This window comes from Polypterus senegalus, chromosome 18 (genome assembly GCF_016835505.1).
Source record: "Polypterus senegalus isolate Bchr_013 chromosome 18, ASM1683550v1, whole genome shotgun sequence".
Lineage (NCBI taxonomy): Eukaryota > Metazoa > Chordata > Cladistia > Polypteriformes > Polypteridae > Polypterus > Polypterus senegalus.
In genome coordinates, this window is record NC_053171.1 from 14,272,775 (window position 1) to 14,297,593 (window position 24,819).

Below are 24,819 nucleotides of genomic sequence, written 5' to 3' on the forward strand. Positions count from 1 at the left end.
ACCCGATTCTCTACTCCTGATGTTGTGCTTCACCTCGGCCCGCAGCCTCTGTCTCAGAATAGCATGAATATAACGCTCCTGCAAGCCAACTATAATTCTTAACGCGATGAGAGAAGTTGCAAAATCAACCAGAATGTTCAAGAAAAGTATAGATAAAAACCCGATCTAAATCCGTTAAGTAGTTCTTTTGTTGTAAAACGGACAGACAGACAGATGTTGGATTTTATATATGCTTTTATTATGGTGAGAAAGGACACAATGTTGAAGCAGTATATCTCAACTATGTGCAGCACAATTCAAACATTTATGTTGATATGATGCATTGTAAGCGGTTCAGGGTTCTAAAACCAAGACACTGTTCATTTTTGTACTTTCTCCATATCTGTGGATTTTTCTTTTAACATGCAGGTTTAAATAATATGTAATTCTCTGGCACTCCTTTCTAGAGTTGTTTCCTGTGACCCTGGATTGGATTAAAGGCCCCTTTTGAAATGTTATTTTATATTTGCAGTGTTTTATTGCATATGTATGATCTGTTTGTATTTATATTAATTTACACCATTCTTTGTAGTTGCAAGCCCACAGTTTCAACAGCTTTGAATAATGTTCTAAAGCCTGTAGAATATGTTTCCTCTGCACCACCAACGGACCAGGCAGTAAGTATTTCTCTTTTTAACGCGTGCTTTTTTTGTGTTCAATGTTCTGATTGAATTGTTTTACTGTTTGTGTTATGATCATATATAGAATATTTGTTTTTATTCATGAAGTTTCCTATCAATGCTGATTAAAGCTACAGAACAAGGTAAATAAATGTTTACAAGAGCTTTTAAGGTTAGTAGGCCAAGGTAATGTAATACATTGATATACTGCCATTAAAATCACAGTGAACACCAAGGACCATAGAAACTCAAAGCTGAAAGGACATATTTAAACTAAATGTTAAAGGCAGAGCTTCTTGATTTAACCAATAAGAGTTATGGATGATAAGAGCCATGTATGTGAAAAAGGACTTTGGAATAGTAAGAAGAAAAGCTTCAGAAGTTCTAAGTTGTCTGATAGTACTATACTAGCTCTCTATCCATAAAAGGATTGCTTGCCTTTTGCTGCAGTAGTTGGAAAAACCCGTGCAACTGTACAGAGTTGGTTTGTAGTACAGGGGTGAAACGATCAAAATCACGTGAATTAAACACAGTCGAAGTGACAAGTATTCTATCAATCGAAGTGGCTGTACAGCAACGAAGGACAAACAATTGAGGTTCAAAGCCCCGCCCATTGACCCATTGTATTTGCATTTTGAGAACTTGAAAATAAAAATGCAAGGTGGAAAATGAAAATTCAATGAACAGCAGGTGGCGCCACTGCTTATTTACAGTTTTACTTTTCATTTTTGCAGTATAGGATTAGAATTGAGTACATTAGAGGGTTGGCTCAGGTTGGACGGTTGGGAGACAAAGTCAGAGAGGCGAGATTGCGTTGGTTTGGTCATGTGCAGAGGAGAGATGCTGAGTGTATTAGGAAAAAGATGTTAAGGATAGAGCTGCCAGGTAAGAGGAAAACAGGAAGGCCTAAGAGGAGGTTTATGGATGTGGGGAGAGAGGACATGCGGGTGATGGGTGTTAAAGAACAAGATGCAGAGGACAGAAAGATAGAAGATGATCTGCTGTGGCAAACCCTAACAGGAGCAGCTAAAAGAAGATGATTTATTGGACATTCCCACCCTCTTCTGGTCACCAGATGAAATTACACCTGGGCAAGGAGATCGATGCTGAGTGAACATATCTCCTAGAGATGTGCTTACACACACATATACACGCTAGCTGTGCTCTCCATCTGATCAATGTAGACCTCGGCATTAAGTTCATTAATGTTTGCAGTGCACCATGTGTCTTGGTTATATGCCGTTTGGTATTGGATGTTTGTGATGCGCCATCTATTGGAATGACAGAGTCATGAGAACTGGATGGACATACAGACACTTGTCATTTTATTAAGGTGGGTAGACATGTTGTGTAACACCCACTCTGGACTTCTGAAACAGGCAACTTTGTAAATCATTAGTTTTGCAGATAGGCTGACATTTGACAGGAGGCCAGTGTATACAAGCCAAATAAGGGATATATGGTTACCATGTGCTTTTCAGGTTGAGGAAATGGTTAACAACTGAATGGCAAGGCTGCAATCATTTCTTTACAATTATTACTGCTTTACCATAAAGATCTTCACAAAATATACCTTTTTAACAGAACTTGTCAGGTTTAATTTACTTGAAGCTTATAATAACTGAAGGACTGTCAAAATTGACTTGCTCTTAAAACTGTTGTCATTTTAAACTTTGTATGCATACCTATGATTGCTAGTGACCTGTAATGTCCTATTTACAACTTTTGTGAAGTGATATGATACAGTTTGGACTCAGTTTCTCAGGCATGCCTTATTCATTTCATCTCCAACAATTTACTAAGAAATGCCAAAATAGTTTAAATTTATTTATCATTTATTTGCCTTAATTGTACAGAGTCTCTGATAACACTGAATATGGTTAAGTTTCTGTGTTTTTAGAAACACATTTTATATGCTGTGTGTGTAAATAGCACTCAAACAAAACATGCTTTTTTCTCCCAGGATTTATTTGTATTTATGATTTATGTCTGTTCAATACAGTTGTGTTTCTCTCTTGCTGCTAATTATTTAGGTAAATACAAGTTGAAAGACTTAGGAGATAAAAGAAATACTGCAACGCTTACCAGCACAGCAAGCACTTATAATCAGCCATCAATGACAGGATGATTTCGAGTTAGAGAAAGACTGAGGCGTGCAGCGTGGACACAAACAATGAACACCAGAGTGAGGCAGTGCAGAGTGATACTTCTGAAACCATCAGATCCTGTATATTCTGGGCAGGGCATTATAAAGGTGCATAGATCAGATGAGGAAGAGGAGGAAAGTGAAGGGCAGCAGGCAGCTGTATCAGCTGCACAGACTGAAACTGCACAAGCCACAGATGAAAAAGGAAACAAAAAACACAGAAGATGCCACATACAGTATGTTTAGTATTACTGGACTGAAGAACAGTTGGATGCTGCAGTGTCTCCAGGGCTTGTTACATTTGTTCATAAATGTACTGTGATTTGTGATCATTTTGTTTCTGAACAGTTAGTATGATTGTGTAATTTTTATATATAAATATTAAAAGCTTTAAGTAGTTAAGCATTAAAAAAATAGTTCAATAAGAAGTAAAGTGTTCAGAGAAGAGGTTTCAATAAATTTGGACAGTTATGGTTATTTGTGGGTTTTATATTTTATTTATTCATATATAATATGAATGAATGAATGAAAAAGCTGGTTAAGTTTGCAGATTTTTCCAAGCTAGGTAGAATGGCCGATAATACAGAATTGGCAGAATCATTTACAGGGGGCTCTGGACAGAATACAAGTTTGGGCAATGGGGGAACGTATGCAGAGTTTAGGAGTTACTGGGAGCTGATAGAGAGCACTTAATTGCTAGCACTTCAGAGATGCCTCTCTTTTGCTAAATTCCATTAAGTGTAGGGGTGTAAAATCTGGAAACTTGCCTTAATGATAATGGCTTGCATTGTCTCACAGAGTTGAGGAAAGTGAGGCAGATGTTGTTGCTTCTGAACCCAAGTGAGGTGCGAGGTTCACCTAGTGGTACAAAGTGTGTAGATGGAGAACAAGGGCAGATAAGATTGTGAGGACCATATGGGAAAGAGTGCAAAGAAGATGGCAGGTTGCGTAGTTGCTCTTGCTTTCTAGTGCCTATGAAGATTTTCCAATGTATTTTATAACCTCAAACAAAAAACAAGCCACCATTCTCGGCTGCACCAGGTTGGTTTAGGACAACTAGGAATTATCATACTTGACAGGCTTTTACAGGTAATATTATAATTTACCTTCTATAGCATGTAAGTTTTTCTTTTTTTGTCTACAGTAATAGTATAACATCAGTGTCATAGCACTGATCTACTTATCCTAATTTCTTTAGGCAAAATAAAGTTCACATATCTAATTGCGGCACGATTGGTTAATTTTTAATTTTGACTCGCTGTTAAGGTTTTTTTTTTTTCTGGTAGAATGTTCAAGAAGAAATTGAGCATATGAACGAAGATGGCATTTTAAGCAGCTGTCGTAACACAACCTTTTGTCCCAGTCTGGACAACACAATTGAGTTTATTACTGCTGCCAAGCTAATGTCAACGCCATTTTGTGGGATACCTATGGAAAGAACCAATGTATGCACAGAAAACTCTGTCTGTGAAGAAGTTACAGCAAGCTACAATAATCCTATCAAAGTTGCAACCCCAGAAGTTAAAGACTCTGAGTTTATACAGGCCCTCATGATTAAAAAACTCAGGTAACTAATAAAACACATTTCTGATTCCCTTATGACTTCTTAATGAATTTCCCCTTGGGATTAATAAAGTATCTATCTATCTATCTATCTATCTATCTCTATCTATCTCTATCTATCTCTATCTCTCTCTATCTATCTCTATTAATCTCTATTAATCTCTATCTATCTCTATCTAATCTCTATCTATCTATCTCTATCTATCTCTATATCTATCTATCTATCTATCTATCTATTTTTTTATGTTCCTTGAGTGTATACTGTACATTTCAGAATCGTAAAGCACTTAAATTTATATGGCATCTTTATTTGCTCAGAATATTAAATATACTGATTAATCATGACCTTGTGTGTATTTGTTGAGGTAGAGCAGCTTTAACTCTGGTTTTCTGATGTTCTTTTCTGAAAATATGCCCTATAACTCCAACCCCCAATTGTAACAAGATCAAAATCTTAAAATACTGTATAATAGTTAGCATAGTTAATTTCTCTACAAGGTTGTCTCAGGAAACCCTGGTATCCCAAAAATGTGTGTTTTGGTTAAATGACTAGAATAAAATCTTGTGTGTGGGTGTTTGTGTGGCCTGCTTACTAATAGTGCTTCTTTCGATGATCTTTCCTGTCTTGCACCCAGTGCTATTAAAATAGTCTGTGTGTCCCCTGACTATATTCATGATTTGGATTAAAACTGTTTACTAAAATTAGATTAAAGTAGAGGTGTTATGGAAGGTTTTAATATACAAACTAGGAATCCTAAGGAACGCTTGTTCAATGTTGCATGTTACAAGTTCTGTCATTAAGCTTATTTATAAAATTAATTTCTCCTTGGGAACAAATACATCTTTAACATACATTATTACACTCTTTGGAAAACAGTTTCAAAGTCATCTAACTGTAATAAGGTCATATATAATATTAAACTTCAACATGTAAGACATTTCCTGTACGTAATAAACATTTATGTCCTTATATGCCTGTATTATCATGTTAGTCTACTTAAAGAAATACTACACCCAAAAGTGATTTTTTTTTCCATACTTACACCACGTACTTTTGTGATGGTTAAAAATGTTTTAATGTTTTCATGTAAAATGGAGAGAGACAAGTTTGATTCAATAGAAGCCATTTGTGACCAATGCTGTACAATGGCAAACAATGTGAAAAATATCCATGGAAAAAGGAATTTCACATTAATAGTGTTGCCTTATCCAGTCATATGTACAAAATGTTCAAAATGTGTGTTTTTGTTAATATGAAATAGATGCATCCGGGATAATTAGCGCACATCATAAATAGAAAAGTATAGCCTCATAAGATGGACTTTTTGAATTGAAGATCTATCTCTCCCTCTTTGGTCAAGAGTTCTGTCTTCAATTCATGAGTAACATAAAAAAAAATTTTTTGTCTTGTCCCCATGTACATTGATCACATTGTTTGGTATTGGTCACCATTGGATTCTATTATATCAAACTTTTTCATTCTCTAAATTCTACATAAAAACATGAGATTAAAAATGTTTCTTGGCTATCACTACCAAATATATGGGATAGAGTAACATAGAAATATAAATAAATATATAAGTATATCATATTTGCGTGAATTATTCCTTTTAAATTTTAATCCAGTTCCACAATATCTCTCAATAAATTAAATGAGGGCAAAGAAATATCCATATAAATGGCAACTTGTATATGTACTGTAAATTATTCAGGATCTGTCTTTTCCTTACGAGTGCTGAATCAGTCTTTTGGCTCAGAGAAAAATTGGTTGTCTTTCCTGTGTCTACTGTGTATAATCAAATGAATGCAAAAATCATTTTGGAGCTTTTATTAGATGCACAAAATAAATAGTGCCCTGTACAAATCCTGAAGAATCTTTGCTGCCTAATGAGAGCCACAAACAGAATAACAATTGTGTTATTGGTGAATACTGCAAGTTTTATATACTGTCACTCTTGAAAGCTGGTTTTAAATGTAAATTAACACTAGTTATTTTGGTCTGACACTCTGGGAGTTTTCAGATTACAGATGGAATAGTTATTGTCTCACACTCGGCAAGGACTTAATATATGGGAAAATTAATTAAGAATACTGGATTAAGCTCAGAGTAGACGTCTTTCTGCTAGCTGCCTTTTCTGCTAGATTTAACATCTATAGCAGCCTATAGAGATTAGTTTTTCACTTCATGTTTTTAGAAGAAAGAGTTAATCGTGAAACAACTTACTATTTGTATTATACAATGTTGCATACTGTGTGAAGATGCATTCTTTTTGAGCTTTTCTATCATCTGTCTAAATATTTCAAAAAACCTTCTAGTCACACCAATTTAATTAAAGTCAGAATCACATTTTCATATTGCAGAGTGAAAAGCATAGATCAAGAGTTCTTAAACGTAATTTGGGTTCTCAGATTAAAACATTTGTACCATACTGGGGTCCAAAAAGAAGATTATCCTCTTCAGAGTAATGATGTGGGGCAGCTGGAGTCTTTTTAAGCAAGCAACATCCACAAGGCAGGAACAATCACTGGATGGATCACCAGTTCATTCGCAGGGTGAACACAAACAAACTAGGGCCACTTAGCAATGTCAGTTCCTCTAACCTTTGGACTGTGGGAGGAAAGCATTGGACACAGACAAAACCCATGCAAACTCCACGCATAGAAGACCTGGGGCTTGAACCTAAAACAATTATAATTCAAAAAAGGAATGGATTCCAGTGGTATATCACTGCCTTTCAAAATGCTTTGTGTAAGGATTAGTACAGCTGAGATGAAGTCTTGGATAATGTGGCTCCAGTATATGTGGATTATTGCAAGGATAATATTAAAGGTCGCTTAACTTAGTCACTTGACTTACGGCACCTGTTAAGGAATAACGTAGTTCAAAAATGTTAAAATGTCAAATTGTGAGAGTCACATTTTTTGAGCAGGCTGTATATGTTTGCACAATTGCTGTATTTAGAACTAAAGACTTCTTTAGGCTGAGTGAATGTTCTTAACATGTTTTACACTTAATGTGTCTGTTTAACATCTAATTTAACTATTACTAGATCATGAAATGCAGATTAAATTTAATATTCACAATAATGCATTTTCATTCTTTCTAGTCCAATTATGGAAGCCAGCTTGGAAGATGTCCGTTTATCTGTTTCTTCAGGCTCCTCCACTTCCTCCATTGCCAGGTTATCTTCCATCAAAGAGATGACTGTCACTGAGGAAACTCTGTATGGAGAGTCTACATGTGAAAAAAGAAGTTGCAGTGAAAGTGACAGGATGCCAGGTTATAAGCTGCATTTATTTTAATGATCTTATTAGGAGAATGTATTGAACATAGCTTTTTAAATTTTTAGTCTAAATATTATATAACTTCTTGGTAATGTAGTTTAGTATGGATAGCATGGCATATTTATTGCATTATTTTGAGAGAAGGGAAAAAGATTTCTTAAAGGAATAGTCTGTCTCAATATATTTTTATATGTTAATTGCCCCATGTGGTTTGTGGTTATGGCTGAAATAAAAAAAAATTAATGTCCTATTTTCATGGAGGACAGAATGGGAGCCTTTAGTTGCAAATGCTGGACAACAGCAAATAATATCAAAAATGTGGGTGGAGTATTCCTTTAAATGTTAGCCAGTCCTTGCAGTTAACCAGTTTTTATTCTTTTTTTAAAATACAAATAGTCTGTTTTTAAACAAGCATCTTTAAGATTTCTGGTTTAAATGCATTGCTTTGTCTGGGATTTTTGTAAAAGCTCCCACTTTCTATGAAATACTTCCTCACTTCCATCCTAAATGAACTTCCCTTTTATTTACAAAAGTGTCTTACATTTACGTTTATTTGCTTGACAGACGCTTTTATTTAAAACGCGACTTACTCGATTAGGTTTACCTCTTTTGTAACATTGGGCTAGGGCCTGTTTCTTCAGCAAGTGCATTTTTTCCCCAATCAATTAGACAGATATTCATAGAAAAGATTGGTTATCAATTGCTTCTTAATTGCATTGAGGGAGTCAACACTTCCAGGTGTAGGTGTGCAGCTCATTCTCAAACTACAGTAGGACCTATGCAGGAAAAGAGTCTGGATTGTGACTTGATACCACACAGAGTTGGCCTTATCAGACACTTTTCTGCAGAACTTGAAGGGTGAGAAGTAGCATAGCAGCTCACCAGTTTCTCCATAAACACAGGTGCTGACCCATTGACTGCTCTGTAGGTAGGGATCAGTGATTTGAACTTGATGTGTGCTGCTACAGGAGCTAATGTAGTGACCTGAAGAGAGAAGTAACATGTGCCCATCTCAGCTGGTTAAATAAGACTGACCGCTGCATTCTGGACCATCTGCAGAGGCTTGATAGCACATGCAGGTACTCTTGTCAGCAGTGAGTTGCTTTAGTCCAGATGTGACCAATACAAAGCCTTAACCATACGTTGCACTGCATATTCAATCAGATAATGTCTGATCTTAGAGATGTTGTACAGCGTGAACCTGCATTAATGATAAACAGTAGAAATGTGGTCAGAAAAAGACAACTGCTCATTTATCACTTATCCCAAGGTTGCATACTGCCTTGGCAGGTTTTGGCGACAGTGAGCCAAGCTGTATAGAGACAAAAGGGAGTTGAACAAACTGGCTGACCGGGATCACAAGTAGTAGAGACTCTAGCTGATATTGTATTGTCCTCGGGAAGTAATGACGGGGTCAGCTATGTATCATCAACAAGCTTCTGGATTGAATGATGGAGCCCAGTGAGTTGGGGTGCAGAGAGAGGAGTAGAGGACCCAGCATTGATCCTTGGAGCACACCTGTGCATGTCTTCTGCACCTTTGATAACTCTCCTCGCCAGGGCATACTGTATGAATTGCCCAAGATAGTAGGACACAAACCATCTGAAAGCAGTCCCAGTGATACCAGGGTCAGAGAGGGTGGCAATAAGGTTGTGGTTGTCTGTATCAAAGGCAGAGGAGATGTCTAGAAGGATCGGGACAAATGACATGTTGGTAGCTCTAGCAAGTCGTAGCTCATTGACCACAAAAGGAAAGGACAGAAGATAGGCATGAAACTATTAACTTGGGATGGGTTGAGTGTTGGTTTTTTGAGGAGCAGGGTTATCGAAGTGTGTTTTGAAGATGGTAGATAATGTGCCTGAGCTGAATGAGGTGTTAATTATGTGTGTGTAACTGAAGAAGATCAGAGGGGAGATCGGCTGAAGTAGATGTGAGGCGATGGGGTCACATCACCAAATAAGTGGGATGATTGGGAGACAAGGTCAGAAACATCAGTGGCAAAAAGTGGTGGGAATCTTGGGTGATGTTTGGAAGGAGGCATAATGGGTGGCAGTAAGGGTGAACGTTGACTGCTGATAGCAGCCACCCTATCCTGAAAAAAGGTGGCAAAGTCAACAGTCAAGGAGGTTGGGAGAAGAGGTTAAGAAGGGTGGTGAAAGCAGAGAACAGAGAGTGTGAGTTGGTGGAGTTGTTAATTCTGGTATGATAGAACCTTACCGTAATATTGATGGTGGAAGAAGAAAAGGGTCTCTTCAGTACATAAGTAAAAAAAATGTTACTGTTTTTCATTTTTAAGGCTTTGCATAGGTCTGAGCACAGCTTTTCCTGCTCAAGCCTATGGAGGTTCATTAGAGTAGAAATCTCTTTTAGTTCTGGATGCACCTTGCTGCTCCCTCTACAGAGCTTCTAGAATTGCCATATGCTTTAATTTCTAGTGTGGCTGACAGAACTGCATTCAATACCCCATGAACATTCTTACTAGTGCAGTCTGTGCTGAGCATCTATTGATTGACAGTACATTATCATTCCACAGTTTTTATAATGATAACCTTTTTTTCTTTTAATTTACTTTTCATCCTTTTTCAGGGCGGCTTTTCTGTAGACAGTGTCACTGATCTTATTGTAAGGAATGTTCCTTTTGTACTTTATGCTTTTCTACATTTAACTATGTTTTGCAGCCGAGTGATAAATGCGCATAGCTAGTGAAACTTAATTTAGTGGACGCTTAAAAATTATAAAAAGATTCCCCACCTTTTTTAATGGATAGATAGATAGATAGATAGATAGATAGATACTTTATTAATCCCTATTTATTAATTCTTAACAAGTTTGTCCAGGCGTGAGGCGTCTTTCATCTTTATGCTGCCTCCCCAGCACACCACCGCGTAGAAGAGGGCACTCGCCACAACCGTCTGGTAGAACATCTGCAGCATCTTACTAATGTTATTAGCTTCAAGTTTTGTTCACTGTGAGGACATGCCTGCTCCTTTTAAGAGCTTGTAAAAACTTTCCCTAAAGGCTTCCAAATTCAGATATGTTGTGTATAATCAGTGACAGCAACAGGTAGCAACTGACATTTAGAACAGGGGTGTCAAACTCCAGGCCTGGAGGGCTGCAGTGGCTGCTGGTTTTCATTCTAACCATCTTCTTCATTAGTGACCAGTTTTCACTGCTAATTAACTCCTTTTCCCTTTATTTTAATAGCCCTGTTTTTAAGGATTCAGTCCTCTTAACTGATTCGTTTCTTCATAAAATGGCAGCCAAACAGAAATGAGACGTGAAACGAGCCGACAGATGAGCAACTAAACTGGGATTTCAAACTTCGACTAATTTATTAATGAGAAGCTGATTCTTGCTGTTAATTAAGCCCGTTATTTAATTCCGTGGCTTGTTGCTGCTCTCATTCTGCCACAGCTGATATTTCCAAAACTGTTGATTTTCTGTTTGTCAAAATGTTTTGGTGACCTGAGAGATCAATCTTACCGAGACCTTTGCCTTTCTTTATTTTCAGATATTGTGTGATGGGCACAGGTAGGCTGGTCATGTGGCGGCTTGTTTTGTGTCTCATCTTTGTTTGGGTGCCAATTAAAAAAAGAGACAAATAAGGGGCCTGAGTCAAGTTAATTAAAACTAAAGCAAAAGAAGTTAATTAGCAGCAAAAACTGGTCACTAATGAAGAAGATGGTTAGAATGAAAACCTGCAGCCACTGCGGCCCTCTAGGCCTGGAGTTCGACACCCGTGGCTTAGAAAATGCTTTTATCTAAAATGACTTACAAAAGATGTCAACATAATGAAGTAAACATCAGTTTTGGGGACTGTTTAGAAACAAGTATTACAGGATAAGGTTACAAGATCGGTCACAAGAGAAGATTTCAGAACAAAATACAAGTGAGTTACTATTCCTAAGTTACAAAACCTAATAGCTATTATGAGGTTAAACAATAATTCATCAATCAAGAGAATCTTTGAGCACTTTTTAAACAAATTGGTGGAGACAGAATTTTGAATGTTCGACCAACTAGGAGCTACACATGAAGATTTTGAATTGAGAGTTGATACCATGCAGAGAGGTAGTGCATCACCAGATACCATTCATCAGTTGACCCGAGTGGTTAAAAAGGAGCATACTGTAGTGACCACACTAGTGTTTCTATATATATATATATATATATATATATATATATATATATATATATATAGGTGATGACCCATTGACCACTCTGTAGACAAGTATGAAGGATTTGAGCTTAATACATGCTACTACATGAAGTTAATGTATTAATCTGAAACGACGAGTGACATGTGCCTGCCTTGGCTGGTTAAACACCAGATGTGTACTGCTGCCTTTTAAATCATGTGGGACTATAAACTTTCCAGCGCAGTAATGCTGTTATGTATATGGTTTGTTGTTTTCACTCCATTTGTGTATGGCCTTTGCCCTTGTGTTATGTTTGTAAGAATTACATATGAACGCTTTAAAATCACTACAGGGGTGTTCTTCTCTACCCCCCAATTTATCTTCTAAATCAATGGTATGAAAACACCACCACATAGGATATACCATTTGACTTGTGTTGATGTCTAGTTATGGAAGACTGTTTTATAGGGTTTCCCATATATTTATCCCCATAGCCCCAAAACAATTCTAAATTTCAGGCAATTTTTGGATCACATATTGTGCAGGTAATACCCTAATGATAAAAAGTAAACCAATATGTGCCTTCAGCAAAAATGGTCAAGAAGGACTTGAAGTTGTGCATTCCGCAACAGCTGACCCTGGGTTTTATCCCTTAATGGAATACGAGGAATTAAAGTTGCTTCGATAAAATGGGAATCAGTAATATAGGCACGTGCAATGTTGTTTTATGCTATATAGACCAAGCTTGGTGTAGAGCATGTGTAAGATCCGTTTGTTTTCACGAACAGATGGTCTTTACTAAAACATTGATAAGTATCTGATTTTCTCATCTATAAACGCTTTACGAGCAAATTCATTCTGCTCACATTTCATGAACGAGACCCAATGAATTGAGACTTTTGGAGCTGGCTTTCACTGGTTTTAGATTTAGAAGGAAAAGCGCCATGCATAATGCTCCCCGGCTACATCGAATTTGCTAGCATTAAATAATGAAAATAATGAGAAATGTGTTAAGAGTGCGCAAAGACATCCACTGCTGCTAAAATCTGTGTGCTGCTTGTTTTATGTTGTTATACCCTGCTGTTTACAAGGTTAAGTAAGCTGGTTTTGTTTTTTTTTGTTTTTTTTTATAAATATTTATAGTTCTGTAGTCCATTTATTACTCTTAGTTGTGCCAGCCTCTGTCAGTAGTGAGTTTCTGGCTAAGGCTTGTCATTAAACCTTTATGAATAAACCTATTTGATTATGTGCCCGGTGTCTACTACTAAACCACTTCCAAAGGATACTGCTCTTCCTCTGAATTGCACAACTAAAGAATCATTTCCTGCCTGCCTACCTGCAAAAGCTGTATTATATACACTGTGTGCACAATTATTAGGCAAGTTGTATTTTTGAGGATTAATTTTAATATGGAACAAACACAGTGCTATCAGTCAATCCAAAATGTTAATAAACCTGAAACCTGAATGTTTCACAACGGAAATGTGAGTGTGAACATCATCAGGGGAATACATATGTGCGCACAATTATTAGGCAACTATTAGTGTGCAGATTTATTATGCAACTAAAGGAAAAATGAAAATTTTCCCATCTCACTTGTTTATTTTCATCTGTTATAGTGAGAATAATAAACAAACACCTCAAAATTTACAAATAAACATCTCTGACATTTAAAAAAAAATCAATCAATCAATCAATGACCAATATAGCCACCCTTCTTTCCAATAACAGTCATAAGCCTTTCCATTCATGGAGTCTGTCAGTTTCTTGATCTGTTGACGATCAGCTTTTTGTGGAGCAGTGACTACAGCCTCCCAGACACTCTTCAGAGAGGTGTATTGTTTTTCTCCCCCGTAAATCTAGCGTTTAAGAAGTGCCCACAAGTTCTCGATAGGGTTTAGGTCAGATGAGGAAGGGGCCATGTCATTATTCCTTCATCTTTAAGGCCTTTACTGGCTGGCCACGCAGTGGAGAACTTTGATGCAAGTGATGGAGCATTGGCCTGCATAAAAATCATGGTCTTTTTCCTGTATCACTGTTTGAAGAAAGTGTCTTCGAAAAACTGGCAGTAGGTTTGGGAGTTGATTTTGAGTTCATCTTCAATGCAAAAGGTCCAACTAGCTCATCTTTAAAAATACCAGCTCATACCAGTACCCCACCTCCACGTTGGAGTGGAGCTCTGTGCCCATTACTGATCCACAGGTCCATCCATCTGGTCCATCAAGAGTCACTCTCATCTCATCGGTCCATAAAACCTTTGAAAAAATCTGTCTTCAGATATTTCTTGGCCCAGTTTTGACGTTTCAACTTATGTTTCTTGTTCAGTGGTGGTTGGGTTTCAGCCCTCCTTACCTTGGCCATGTCTTTGAGCACTGAACACCTTGTACTTCTGGGCACTCCAGGTAGGTTGCAGCTCTGGAATATGAAAGTACTGGAGGATAATGGGTTCCTGGTAGCTTCACGTTTGATTCTTCTCAAATCTTTGGCAGCTAATTTGCGTCTTTTGTTCTCAACACGTTTCTTGCGACCCTGTTGACTATTTGCAACAAAATGTTTGATGGTTCTGTGATCACACACCAATATCTTAGCAATTCCAAAAGTGCTGCATCCCTCTGAAAGACTTTTTACAATTTTTGACTTTTCAGAGTCAGTTAAATCTCTTTTTTGGCCCATTTTGCCTGAGGAAAACTAGCTGCCTAATAATTCTGCACACCTTGATATAGGGTGTTGATCTCCTTAGGCCACACCCTCCCTCATTACACAAATACACATCACCTGACGTGCTTAAATCCAATAAGCATTCAAGTTAATACAGCTTGGAGTTGGAATATACGCATTAAAAATGATGATATGGTCAAAATACTCACTTGCCTAATAATTGTGCACACAGTGTAATGTTAAACGCAGTTAACCAGTCCTTTTCCTTAAAGGGGGAAACAGACTTCAACTGTACTCTCTGAGTAGCCACTTTTCCAGGTATGATTAGGGTTGCCACCCGTCCTTTAAAATACGGAATCGTCCCGTATTTGAGAATGAAATTGCGCTTGGCCCCCAAGGGATGTGGCCCCCGCTGCAGTATGCGTCCCTTATTTTTTTGTATTAAAAGTGGTAACCCTAGGTGTGATACACAATTTACACATCCTGTAAATGGTTTTGGTTTTTTAACACTACAGTACACATTAATTTTACATTGCAGGAAATTTGTTTGAAGGCAGTTGGAGCACAGAAGTCAGAAACCAGCTTTTGTCAAATATATCCACACCTCTTGGTTCCTACCCAGGATTTCATACTGAAATTGGAAAAATGCCTATGGTACAGGAGAGTTGTGAATTGTGTTTAGGTAAGTATTTGGGCAGCAATGACATCTAGACAGATGTCAGCACTGCAACGTTGTCTCTGAAATGACATTAAATTCATCAATAAACTACCTTTGGTTTTGTCTGCTGTACTTGACAGATTTTTTTTTTAAACTCTGAACCATCATTGGTTTTTAATATTCTATTTTAGAACTTATAGTACTAAAAAAAAAGTTGTAACTTATTTTTATGGAAATGCTGAACACTTTATAGTCCTGCATCAAAAGTCTTGTTTAAAGATTGTATTAAGTATTGATAGATCATTTATTAGTACTGGTCCTGAGGAAGTAGAAACAGCATTCTTTTTATATGTATGGATGTAAAACTTCATTGTTACATAGTGTTAAAGGGAAATTTTGATATGTGTGGTGGTTGTTTTTTTACACACAGCATTGTCATTGCTTTTTGTACCCATAGACCAATTGTGTATTAGCTACTAGGATGTCAATCAGTCGTTTTCCAACCCGCTATATCCTAACTACAAGGTCACGGGGGTCTGCTGGAGCCAATCCCAGCCAACACAGGGCGCAAGGCAGGAACAAATCCCGGGCATGGCGCCAGCCCACAGCAGGGCGCACACACATACCCCAAGCACACACTAGGGACAATTTAGGATCGCCAATGCACCTAACCTGCATGTCTTTGGACTGTGGGAGGAAACCCACACAGACACAGGGAGAACATGCAAACTCCACACAGGGAGGTGCAATTGAAATTTATTTTCCATCTCAAATGTCAGTTCTTGCAAACATAAAAAAAAAATAAACAAAATAGCATCTATTGCTATTTATCTTGAAGACAAAATAAGCAGTTTGCTAAAAATCAAACACTGCATTGTCAGTCCAGATAGCCTACAGTCTGAAAATTCATGTTTCCTTCCTATATTTTAAAATACAAAGAGAAAGTAGACTTGATCTTGAACAACTTGAGTTAAAAAAGAATTCCCAATGCTGTTGGAGCTTGAAAGGGAGTACATGTTTATAAAGTACATTCGATGGGGTTTTACAGTGTATTGGTATCTAAAAGGGAGTGGGGTAGTCGCAGGGGCAAACAAAAATGGGTTTCAGCTTTGATATTTGTTGCAATGAACCGCTATGTCCAAAAGAATGAATTTTCCTACATATACGTTTATCTGACTTGGGTTCATTAATTTGTATGTTTGTTTTGTCAATGTAACTTCGCACAACATATTCTGTTCAATTTCTTGTTTGTTGTAAATCTTTTGGTATTCCTCTTCTTTCATTGCAGAATATTACAATCTGTTTTGCTGCCCTTGTCCGTTCTTGCAAAATAGTGTTAATCACTCTAGATATATCAATAATCTTGGAAAATATCATAAGTTGTCTACCTCACTCACCAAACCAACAATACACTTGTTTATTTTTGGTAAAACTGTTTTGTAGGAGATGAAGTGTTCAGAATTGAAAAGGAGGCTTTCACTACTGACAATGCAAAGATTTTTTTTGGGCAGCTCAAAACCGGTGGTGAGGATTACAGACATGTACTCGTTAAAGTAAGGACTATAAATATTTTTGTTTTAGTAGTATATTGCTTTTTAAAATCTTCCCTGTTTTATATTTTACTGTTTTGATATAAATTGAGCATCAAATTGAGCATCAAAAATCAAGACGTCTTTTATTTTATCTTGAATGAATATGTCAAGGAAAATGGCTGACAAATTAAGGAGAGCTTATTTCTTGTAATGAAAATCTAATCAAATTTGATAGTAGAACTTCACTGATAATAGGAACTTTTTCCTTCTTGAAAATCTATTATAAGTAAAATCTTATCCAGCATTATTTGCTGCTTTCAGGTGTCTATATGAACAGATTTCAGTTTCTCACTACAAATATAGTTATACTGTAGTACAGTAGTTTTTTAATTGTTATGCTTGAGTCATTTGGCTTGAGAAATACCCTACTTATGAGGTACTTTTCTCTTATAGTACAGTGTTGCCCTTTATATTTCTGTACAGTGGACTAAATAAATTTGTTACATTTCAAATTGAAGTAAATATGTAAAACATGTTTGTTCATTAGGCTGCAGTATGAGATTGTGGATTACAGTAATTGCAAAAATTATCTGAATGCTCTTTTTTTTTTTTTTTCTCCCTGAAGTTACCTGATTGCTTCAAATGCTGTAATGGCTACTTTGAGTGGTAGTATCTTCATTATTTAGTGTGCTTTTTGTCAGATATTAGGTTTTTTAAAGCAAAGGTTGAATTACTGAGTAGCTCTTTTTATAAGAGGTCAGTTTGCAGTAGTGATTTACTAGAACTATGAGACACTAAAGGATGCAGCTTGAAACTCTGCAAAATAAGATGTGCCCTTGTGAAATGAAAAAGCTAATGTTTATAAGTGTGTGTGTGTGCATTTTTTTTTCCTTTCTCTCTTTTTTTTTTTCCCCCCCTTAGGTTGAATATGAGCCTTTGGCATGGGATTTCTACATTGACTCTCAGATAAAAGATCGTCTAGGAGACCATTCGGAGAAATATTTTGGTGACGACTGCTGCTGTTTCTTGTATAAGAATGGCTGCCTGACTATCTACTCTACACAAAACACATCTCGATTACAGGTAACTTCGGCAAATTTTTTTTTTCCCTCCTCATGAACAAATTTACCAAGCACTTAATCATAGAAAACCAGGGTTTATATGAACTAAACTTCAAAGCAGCAAGTGAGAAATGTTAGCAGGGCTAAATGAAACTATAAAGAGTGACACTAAAATATTTGTATATGTGTTTGTGTGTGTGTATGTGTATATATTTTACTGAACAAATACCTCTTTTATTAAAACTAAGTTAATTAATAAAAAGTGAAAACATAACAGTGCAAAAAAAAATTGTAAACTTAGTTTAACAGGTGCCTGTAAAGAGGGGGAATCAAGCCTGTTAATGTTCCTCTGAGTTAAAGAACTGTTTACCGTTTCTGTTCTGACAAGAGGACATTAATAGCTCCCTTTAACATTTAAGAGATTCTTTCTAACATTTACATTGCTTAACAAGTACCAACAATTGATGGCATTATACTTTTTGCCAAGTTTAAACCCAAGTCCTGGCTTAGCGAGCTGCTGCTTAACATAACAGTCTTACTGCCAGCTAAAAAGTCTGTTTACCTGTCAGGAATGTAGCTTTATGCCTTATCTAATAAGATGATCAGTACCAGACCTTGTAACATCAGCAGGGGCGTCTCTGAAAAGCATGAGCTGGAAACCAGAGTTCTTAACATAGAACCCTAAATCATGGATGAATGTAATTGATGGATAGAAGTTTGCACCAATGTCCAACCAAGGAGATAACCAAGGTGATATACAGCATTGTTCATAGTGGCACTCCATATCTCCTTTGCTCCTACCTAAAAGGGGGTCTAGAGTGTGTCCCATAACTGAGCCTGTGCTTTTAATTAGCTTGTTGATTTGGTGGCCTACTTTCAAGTGATGTTACTGGCCTTACACACCACAGCATAGAAAATAAATTGCGCTGGCCATCAGAGTAAAAGATGTGAAGGATGTCATTGCCCACGTTAAAGGAATTAGTCTCCTAAAAAAAAGATCAGTCCAATCTGATGAGACGATAGATCTGGACCAGGGCATCACTGAGCTCCTGGACAGTCTGAGGTGCAACCTGGCGACGTCAGATGGATGAAACATAATGTCCCAGAGGTGTTCTATTAAATTGAGGTCAGGCGAGAGTGGGGGCCAGTCAATGGTATCAATTCCTACTGCCTGCATACTCTCGCCACATGAGGCCGGGCATTGTTGTGCACCAGGAGGAACCCAGGACGCACTGCACCAGCATAGGGTCTGACAATGGGTCCAAGAATTTCATCACGATACCTAATGGCAGTTAGGGTGCAGTTGTCTAGTCTGTAGAGGTCCAAACCGGTTATGCAGAACAATGTTATTGGCAGCATAACATTCTCCACAGCTTCCCCAGACCCTTTTACGTCTGTCACATGTGCTCAGGGTGAACCTGCTTTCAACTGTGAAAAGCAAAGGTCTCCATTGGTGGACCTGCCAATTCTGGTATTCTATGGCAAATGCCAATTAAGCTCCACGGTGCCGAGCGGGCAGTGAGCACAGGGCCCACTAGAGGATGTCTGGCCGTCAGGCCACCCTCACCCTCATGAAGTCTGCTTCTGATTGTTTGGTCAGAGACATTCACACCAGTGGCCTGAGTGCTGGAGCTCATTTTTGTAGGCTCTGGCAGTGCTCATCCTGTTCCTCCTTGCCCAAAGGAGCAGATACAGGCCCTGCTGATGGGTTAAGGACCTTCTACGAGGGGCCCTGTCCAGCTCTCCCAGAGTAACTGCGTGTCTCCTGGAATCTCCTCCATGCCCTTGAGACTGTGCTGGGAGACCTGGCAAACCTTCTGGCAATGGGATGCACGTATTGATGTGCCAGCCGTCCTGGAGAAGTTGGACTACCAGTGCCACCTCTGTTAAACCAGTCTCATTGTTGCCCCTCTAGTGCACCTGCTGTTATATTTCATTAACACCAAAGCAGCTGAAACTGATTAACAACCCCCTCTGCCATTTAACTGACCAGATCAATAGCCCAGAAGTTTCATTGACGTGATGCTATACTCTGATTTAAAAATGTTCCTTTAATTTTTTTGAGCAATATGCAGGTACTGCATTAATGTTTACAATTACATTTTTTTTTGTTATGCTAATAAAGTGTTTTATGAAAGGTGTAAGAAAAAGCTCTTGTCATCCTTGAAACAGGTGACCTTTACAACCAAAGTTATTATTTAGTACTTACTAAATTATTGTCCTTAAATTTTAACAGTGTACTACTTGTTCTTTTTTTACATTATAGGATCTTATTCTAAATAGACCTAGCCAGGATCTTATTGCCTTTTTTACAATGAATCTTCTCAAAATGGTAGAGCAGATGCACAATTGCCAAATGGTCCATGGAGACATCAGCCTTGAAACGTTACTTGTAAAAGAAGAGTGAGTATTTTTTGGCCTATAGACCATTGTTTGTTTTGTCCATTAGTCCCACATGCATATACAGATAAGGCACATTAGACTAAAGTGAAAAGCAGACAATGTTGTAGCTTTTTGGGACATCTGTTTTTTTTCTTTCTTTCAACATGTTATAAATTCATAATAAAATATGCCATTTTTGGTGCAAGTGTAATATGTTTAAGACAGCAAACTTATTTTATTGTATTATTTCTTTAATATTCCAGTCCGGGTAGTGCTGGTGTCCTTAAAGTAGCAGATTTCTCCTATTGTGTGGACCTAACTCTGCAGCCTGAAGTTACTTGTCTAAGTGGATTTCGAGCAATTCGAAACATTCAGAGTCGGGACATCATGGAAGAATGTGCAAGTCTTTATCAGGTGGGGCCAGGAGTTAATATGAAGCGGATAATTTTAGGTTTTGTTTCTAATGATGGGTTGGAATTTAAATACATGTCTTATCATTATCATGTTGTATAAAATTGTGTGATCTCATCATTTGATTTTTAAGACCCCTTAAATATATTTTAATATGCTTTTTAATGAGGGAAATCCTAATAACTGACACCTGTTCAGAACTGAGTTAATTTTAAAAATTGTTTAATTTCAGCTCCGTGGTCCCAATTTTCAAAACATTTTTAAAAAATTTGATTTGTTATAGCAGTGACTTGTCATTTTTAATTGTTACTAAATGGAATTTTTAAACCAGTTTTCCAAGAAAAACTACTTTAGATGATTTAAGATATGTTGCCTAACTTGCAGGAATTCCTCACTTCGTCTTCGTTCTTTATTTGGTTAAGGTTTTTGAATTTGGTCACACCATCACCTGAAATGTCTTTCTCTTAATCCACTATTCATAGGTTTGTTGTAATGTTTAGTGTCTCTGTTGTGCTACAGGATCTAATTTAGACTCAAATTCACTTTTAAACATTAAGACTAATATTATAAAACCTGTAGCCACTGTAGTCGATCTGGAAAAATATCTGCTAGATTCTCTGCCATTTCATTGAATGTCCATTAATATTGGGATGAATGTTCCAGAAAGATTGTAGTATGTGTGACAAAAGGCAGAAAATTAGAATAAAGCACATATAGTGTAAGAGCAGCTATGTTTTGGATGTGTTGATGTTCATGCAATTGTATTAATCATAAGCCTCAGAAGGTGAGATAAATTAAAGCTGTGCTTGTTTATTAAGCTGGCTTACCACCAGGCACACCAGCCATACTCCTTACTAGCTGTTGGTGTCCACTAACAGTGGGACCAACATGCTTCACGTTCTGTGAGGCTAGGTGGATGGAGGTGCATTGTTCTTGGTGCACATTGTGGGGAATATGTAGCTTAGTGCTGCGTTTCAGAGTAACAAGTTTTTGTATCCTTGCTACAGAATATTTCATTTTCCATCCAACAGCATTATTATGTGTTGAATGAGTCTCTGTGGTTTATCGCAAAGCTGATAAACAAAAAAAATAAAATGCAATGAATCTGCTAGTCTGCAACTTCTGCTTGCAAATGTTTTCCAAATACCGTTGATTAATTTGTACACCAATTTGGGCCCACCCCTTGAATGAATTTGGATATTATTGTGTGAAAAATTATTAAGTCACACTGGCATATGTGAATGAGAATTCCCATAAATTTGTAAAGTATGCAGTTCAACTCATTTATGGCAGTAATGACAGTGCTGACAGTGCAGTTCAGTAATTTTTAGCTTTACTGCAATTATTATTTAGTAATACCAGCTTTAAATGTTTTACATTACTCCTTAGAAAATCCATTATACGATCTAAGGTGCAGTTTGAAGGTGACAGTTGTACATAGTCCCAACAGTATGTAGCAAACATTAAGCAAAGTAGTGGTTGTGTCAGCTAAGGGACAAATACATTAATACTGGTACTATAGTATGTAAGTGTTTGGACCAAAGCCACCATATTTGGACAAGATATGGCCATACACTCTCATGGTTTTGTGATTTTAGTTCCTCTGTGTAACGGAGAACAAAATTAAGCCAATCATCCTACCTACTTTACTCTGACTTAATGACACAATTCTAAATTCACATATTTGTCAGAATAGTTAGACATTATTTTGAAATAAATTTTTTTTGTCTTGAAAAAATAAAGTAAATGTATATTGTAATATACCCTTTATATGTTTAATAAATTACCAGCCTAATGCAGTTTACATCAAAAAGATTTTTTTTTTTTTTCTTCACCTTGAGGGTAACAAACTGTATATATCAATACTTATCGTGGCGTTTAGTTTAAATGTTTTTCAGTGTGCATAAAAAGAAGCAGTTGTCACATTTTTTTTATTGCCCTTTGCAAAACAACCTACTTATGGTTTACTGGCATAGGAATGTACTACTTTAAACCATTGTTAAGCAATAGGCCATACATCTGTGGTGATTCCTCCCAGTACTGAAGACAGAATGTATCCATAATAATATATATATGGTTGACTTGTCCTGCATCTTAACTATTTAAAAGTTTTCAAAGTTACAAATAAAATACTTCCTAATGTAGTGATAAAAGGTGAATAAGTGACTGATTTAAAAAAACAAAAAAAACATTTTTTTCCTAATAGATAAATGTGCAATATAGTAACTGCAGGAACAGGCATTTTGAAACTTTTCTATAAATAATATTGAAAACACATTTTCTAGGCCAGGTTTACTCCAGAATATTAAAATGGAAACCTAGTGAAGTAAAAGTAAAATATAATAAAGTGTAATATGGAAATAACTAGCCACTTGGAAATAAGCAAGTATAATCATAATGACACGTTAAAATGGTTTAAATATTTAAAAAATCTAAAAATCAACTAAAGGCAATAAAGTGGGCTTATATACTTTCATCCATCATAACCAATTTCTTTACCAACTTTTACATATACGCAAGGTTATTTTTTTTTTTTTTTTGGAAAACTTAGCCAGTTTCTAATTATTGGCATTCGTCTATAATCCTGAAGTGATTTAAACTGAAGATAGATAGATACTTTATTAATCCCCAATACTCCAGCAGCATACTGATAATGAACAAAATTAAATTAAAGAGTGATAAAGATGCAGGTATAACAGACAGTAACTTTGTATAATGTTAACGTTTACCCCCCGGGTGGAATTGAATAGTCGCATAGTGTGGGGTCTCCTCAGTCTGTCTCTGAAGCTGCTCTTCTGTCTGGAGATGATCCTGTTCAGGGGATGCAGTGGATTCTCCGTGATTGACAGGAGTTTGCTCAGCTCCTGTCGCTCTGCTACAGATGTTAAACTGTCCAGCTCCGTGCCTAATAGTAAAAAGTGTCCAGGGAACGAGTCCACATAAAAGAAAGTGGTAGGAGTGATCAGTGAAATAGAGAAAAATAGAGAAAAAGTTAGAAAGATAAAGTCCTACACGGAGCTGCTGGAAAGGCTGCCACGCTGTACTGAGAATTTTTAGGTTGGTGTGTTATAGACTTTACCAATTCAAACAATATGAATAATTCAACTTAATAATATTCATAATAAACAAGCTTGGAAAAATATATTCTTGTGAGGATCTATTTTAATTAATTAAATGTAACTGGAAAACTTTTATTTATATGCTGTATGTGTGTGTGTGTGTGTATTGTGGCACTTTTATTCCATGCCTCAGCAAAATCATTCTAAAGAAAGAATATGTATTGATTTGCTATTAAGCAGCTCAGCAGTTTATGTATTTTATTTAAAATTCAAAAAAATTCTCAGACCCAATTAATCCAATTCAGTGTTTGAGGGCACGAGCTTATTTTGGTAGCAGTAAAAGAAGCAACCCTGTGCAGAGCACCAGACTGTTACAGGAATTTATGAAATATCAGTAATTTGCTAGCATAAATTACAATTATAGATAATAATTTAAAAAGATAATATTATCAAATATATTTTTTAATTGCCTTTGCAATAAAATGGTACCTTACATGCACATTAAGGTGTTGCTAATTAATAAGGCAGGACACAGAAGAGTACTGAAAAATCCAACTCCCAGTATGGGTAAGCTGCCATCAGAGGGCAGCATGAACTACATGTTTAAATTGTCTCTAATTAGTGCTTCATTGGCACTATATTTTACTAGCCAACCTGCGGCGTACCATACGGCGCATAATCAGGCCGGTTTTGATTGATTTTGATGATTTTTAAGCACAGGGAGAAAATTAACATTTGAAAAATCGGTAATGTAATAAATCGGCAAGAAAAGCAACATTGTAACAATGCACGGAACGAAACAACACAGTAAAACAGTTTGCTATGGTGCACGCGGTCGTGCGTTGTAACCGAAAACTCAGTTTTTAAAGACTACTTACTTCATTGTGTTTTAACCTCAGTTGTACAGGATTGTTTTGAGGATCCCATGGGATACCCCTCGCAAACCGTTTAACACGCTGCATATGGCAATTCACCTCGGCGAGAAACATGCCTCTATGAACAGTCAACGTGGCTTGGAGGAGCCAGGAGTTGGTGGGCATGGCTCCTTCTGCGTGCGCCACAGGTGTCTGTCTTGTCGGCGGCTCAGTGAGTCCACGCCCCTTCCGGCGTGCTTTCCATGGTTGTCTTGCCTTAGTGAATTATATATTAATATAGCCAACCTGCGGCGTACCATACCATACCATAATCAGGCCGGCTTTTTAATAATTTTTAAGCACAGGGAGAAAATTAACATTTGAAAAATCAGTAATGTAATAAATCAGCAAG

General features: G+C 37.0%; 1 protein-coding gene and 1 long non-coding RNA gene across 2 annotated transcripts in view; one reads left to right on the forward strand and one right to left on the reverse strand.

Moving 5' to 3' along the window:
• bub1bb (BUB1 mitotic checkpoint serine/threonine kinase Bb) overlaps positions 1–24,819 on the forward strand; it is a 62,550-nt gene that overhangs the window by 33,554 nt on the left and 4,177 nt on the right. The window contains exons 15-22 of the mRNA XM_039742037.1: positions 572–656; positions 4,092–4,372; positions 7,476–7,648; positions 14,989–15,132; positions 16,552–16,661; positions 17,562–17,723; positions 19,968–20,104; positions 20,347–20,497. Coding sequence (XP_039597971.1) covers positions 572–656; positions 4,092–4,372; positions 7,476–7,648; positions 14,989–15,132; positions 16,552–16,661; positions 17,562–17,723; positions 19,968–20,104; positions 20,347–20,497 — 1,243 coding nt within the window. The remainder of the gene's footprint in view (positions 1–571; positions 657–4,091; positions 4,373–7,475; positions 7,649–14,988; positions 15,133–16,551; positions 16,662–17,561; positions 17,724–19,967; positions 20,105–20,346; positions 20,498–24,819) is intronic.
• The window catches only part of LOC120518984, a 66,966-nt gene that overhangs the window by 23,573 nt on the left and 18,574 nt on the right, over positions 1–24,819 (reverse strand). The gene's annotated exons all lie outside the window — the stretch shown is intronic.